This window comes from Athene cunicularia (assembly GCF_003259725.1).
Source record: "Athene cunicularia isolate RWA chromosome 3 unlocalized genomic scaffold, athCun1 chr3_part1, whole genome shotgun sequence".
Lineage (NCBI taxonomy): Eukaryota > Metazoa > Chordata > Aves > Strigiformes > Strigidae > Athene > Athene cunicularia.
The window spans coordinates 122,349,293-122,352,681 of NW_020799097.1; the positions used below are offsets into that span (position 1 = coordinate 122,349,293).

At 40.2% G+C, this 3,389-nt stretch overlaps 1 protein-coding gene across 2 annotated transcripts in view; it reads right to left on the reverse strand.

Annotated features, from left to right (window-relative positions):
• MEIS1 (Meis homeobox 1) overlaps positions 1-3,015 on the reverse strand; it is a 102,883-nt gene extending 99,868 nt beyond the window's left edge. For both annotated transcript variants that reach the window (XM_026845052.1, XM_026845053.1), the window contains exons 1-3: positions 2,997-3,015; positions 2,555-2,605; positions 994-1,140 (exon numbers count right to left, since the gene is read on the reverse strand). In XM_026845052.1, coding sequence (XP_026700853.1) covers positions 994-1,140; positions 2,555-2,605 — 198 coding nt within the window. In that variant the 5' untranslated portion in view covers positions 2,997-3,015. The remainder of the gene's footprint in view (positions 1-993; positions 1,141-2,554; positions 2,606-2,996) is intronic.
• Between the last annotated feature and the right edge of the window lie 374 nt (positions 3,016-3,389).

Genomic DNA, 3,389 nt, shown 5'->3' on the forward strand with positions numbered 1-3,389 from the left:
AAAAAAAAAAAAAACAAAAACAAAAAGCACCAAATCTCGGTCACTTCCATCAAACAGGAGCTTAATTTAGCTCTGGCCACCTCCTGAATTAGCCCCAAACGCTCCCATTAAAAGGCAAGACGCCCAGCCTAAACCCAGCGGAAGGGACAGACACAGGGAAGGGGAGGGGAGGGGAGGGGAGAGGGGAAAGCCAGCTTTCCCAAGTCATCCCTAATTCCCACATCGGCTACAGCCAGCATTAAAGGTTTGAACCATCCCAGACAAACCCTGGACACTGTCAAAACCACGCGAGGCTTTGCTGGCTTGGTTTGGGGGGTTGGGTATTTTTATTTTTCCAAGACAGGGATTAAAAACTTGAAAGATGAAGGAAAATAATTTAAAATCTGGGTCCCATTTTATTTTCTCCGGTTTTTGTTTTTTGGTGGGTTTTTTTTCTTTTTTTCTATTAAGTAAAATAAAATGGGCGCGTTTGCAGCAGGCAGGCGTGCACAAAGCAATGTTCACTGAAGTCTAAAAGCGTTCGGCCAAGGAAAACTGACAAGACGGACTAATGAACCGTAGAGAGGGGAAGAAAATAGCCAGTATTTGCTAGATTTCAAACCCCCTCTGTCTTCCCCGGACCACCTATCTCGGATTTTATTATTATTTTGGTAAACGGCTCCAGCCCTTCCTTTCCTAAGCCACCGAGAAGCCAGCGATTCGCGGATACCACTTCTATTATTGTAAAGGGTAAATAAAATAAAGACAAAAATTAAAAGCGACAAGAAACAGGTCGAGTTTGCAGGCGATGCTTTTACAAGCTCATCTCGCCAGGTCGAATCCGGGAGCAAGCCTTAATGAAGCAATAATAGCCACATTATTCAAAAATTTTCATTTCGATGGAAATTTATCTAAAAGGGACTTAATCATATGCAAATAATAAAAGGAGGCGTAGTGACCCAGCGAGCGATCTGCATACAAATTTCAGCATGTGCGGCGTTGGCGAGATCATACCTGATCTGTTAGATTTGCTGATCTTGTTATGTCTTCACTGTCCGATTTTGATCCGCCCTCTCTATCGTCTATGACCAAATCGATAGGCATTTTTCCTTTCAAACAGCTAATATACCGGTGGCAGAAATTGTCACATAATTCGTGTACCTACATTATGACAGGCGTTAAAAAAAAAAAAAAAAAAAAAAAAAAAAAGAGGAAAAATAAATAAGAAAGGGGGGGGAGAAAATATAATCAGGAATACATAAGTAAAATTGACAAGTGCAACCAGTCTCCCCCCTTCACCCCTGTGACATCAAAAGTCCTAAATAGGGGAAACACACTGCAATTATCCCCCTGAGACCTCTAGACGCATCCAGAATTAGGAATAACTTTCTTTTCTCACAAAATAGAGATATCCCAGAAAATTGACAGTGACAAGATGATTCACAGGCTACAACATATTCAACACCCGTGTTAAATTCATCTGCTCCCGGAGCTGTGGCCATTAGAGAGGTGACCTGCATGGGTGACATTTAAGGTAAACTATTTAATTTCATCCAGTTATTTCATCATAAACCCTTTCCAAAGGGGTATGAGGACAGAAAAAAGGATTTAAGAAAAAAAAAAAATCCCGGTGCACTGGGCTGAAATACATTATAGGCATTCGTGCCCTGAAATCCCCAGTCACTCTGATAGACTCGTACCTGAACCGCCTCTATTAATGGGCAGATTTTAACACATTTTGGGTAGAGCAAGAACAACTTGCCAGTTATGGTTAGATAAAGTGGCTGAGGCTCCCGAGAAACTTTTCAACTATTTAAAAACCTCTCAAAATGTTTATTTTTAGGAGAAAGGGAATTCTCTTCTAGACCAGCTATCAATGACACGTAAAAAATCCTCAGGAAACCAGAGCGCACTTCCAATTTAACGTGAGCTCGGATGACACTGCCTTCTTAGAAATTAGCATTCTCCCTCCTAAGATTTCTAAAATAGCCAGCAAAACCCCCTGCATTTAGTCTGCAATCTCTTTCTTCTGCTCGGAGGTGTACAATATTCCCAGGAACAAGAGACAGACACAACTATCAACTCTGCTTTGTCTCTGCAAAATGTTACAGGACAATCCCTGCCCTGAGCCTGACCTGCAGATGGCTCTTAAAAAAAAAAAAAAAAAAAAAAAAAAAAAAAAAAAAACCCAAAAAAAAAAAATCCCCATTCCAACTAACTGCAACCAAAGTCTCTACCCTACCACCACCAAGAAAAAAAAATATAACTTTTTTTAAAAAAAAATCCCAATTTCAGGGGCTTGGCTGAACAAACCATTTCGAGTCTCATCTGCGACACCACAGAACTGCAACTATTTATACAAAGCCAGCAAAGTATTACAACGAACACAAGGCCTGGGCGTTTGAGAGCCCAGTTTTAGAGGCTGAAATTGTAATTAAACTGCGAAGAGAAATGGACGTCAAGATTGGTCTTGACACTAATTACCAGAAAGAAAGACATTTATGCAAATTTACCAGAAGCCTGAACTTCAGCAGTACTGAAACGGAGGAGGAAGAAAGAGAGAGACAAAAATTACCTTCTCTAATTCCAACAGATGAAACCTTAATACTTGTATGGCTTGAATCATCTGCAAAGATACAAACAACACGAGTATTTATCTCATTCCTGGGTTTGGGGATATTTCCCACAGCCGCCCCTGACATACTTTGTAGCTCGACTTTAGTAGTAAATAAAAAGTTGTTTTGATTTATGGCAATAACACTAAAACTTAATAGCGGTGGCTTTGTGCGCTGTTTAACGAGAAGTGATCTAGAGTTAACCAAAAAAAAAAAAATCCCTATTGCAATGTAGCAACAAAATTATATGGATCATAAACATTCCTCTTTTTTTAAAAAAAAAAAACTCTAAACATCACCGCTGGCTCCTCGCTTTGCAAAAGCGGGTGCAAGACTCCTACAGCAGAGGCAAAATATTTGTTTATCCTTAAGGAGAAAAAAAAAAAAAAAGAGAGAAAAGACCTCATTTTTGGTGAGTTAGGGAAAAGTGCATCTCCAGCCACAGCAATCCTTTACGTTTCTCATTGAGCCGCTTAAAAGGTGCGTGGAGGGGCTGGCGACAGCGTAGATAAATCCACACTCCTCTTGGACAGGCGAGCTCGCCATCAAGCCTGCAAGCTCCCCTTTGGATGGGGCTTTCTTTCTGTATATCCTTATGGGATTTTTTTACTTCCACACAATTACCGCATCGTATTTACTTGTAATTAGAAAAATCACCATAGAATAATAATTAAAAAAAAAAGGTACAAAATTATCAACTCTTAAGGAAGCAATTCAAGGAATGACCAGGGAAAGGGTGAGGAGCATTTCTGTGCAGAGGATTGAATCTAATTCTGACATCTGGAGGGGGGCTGT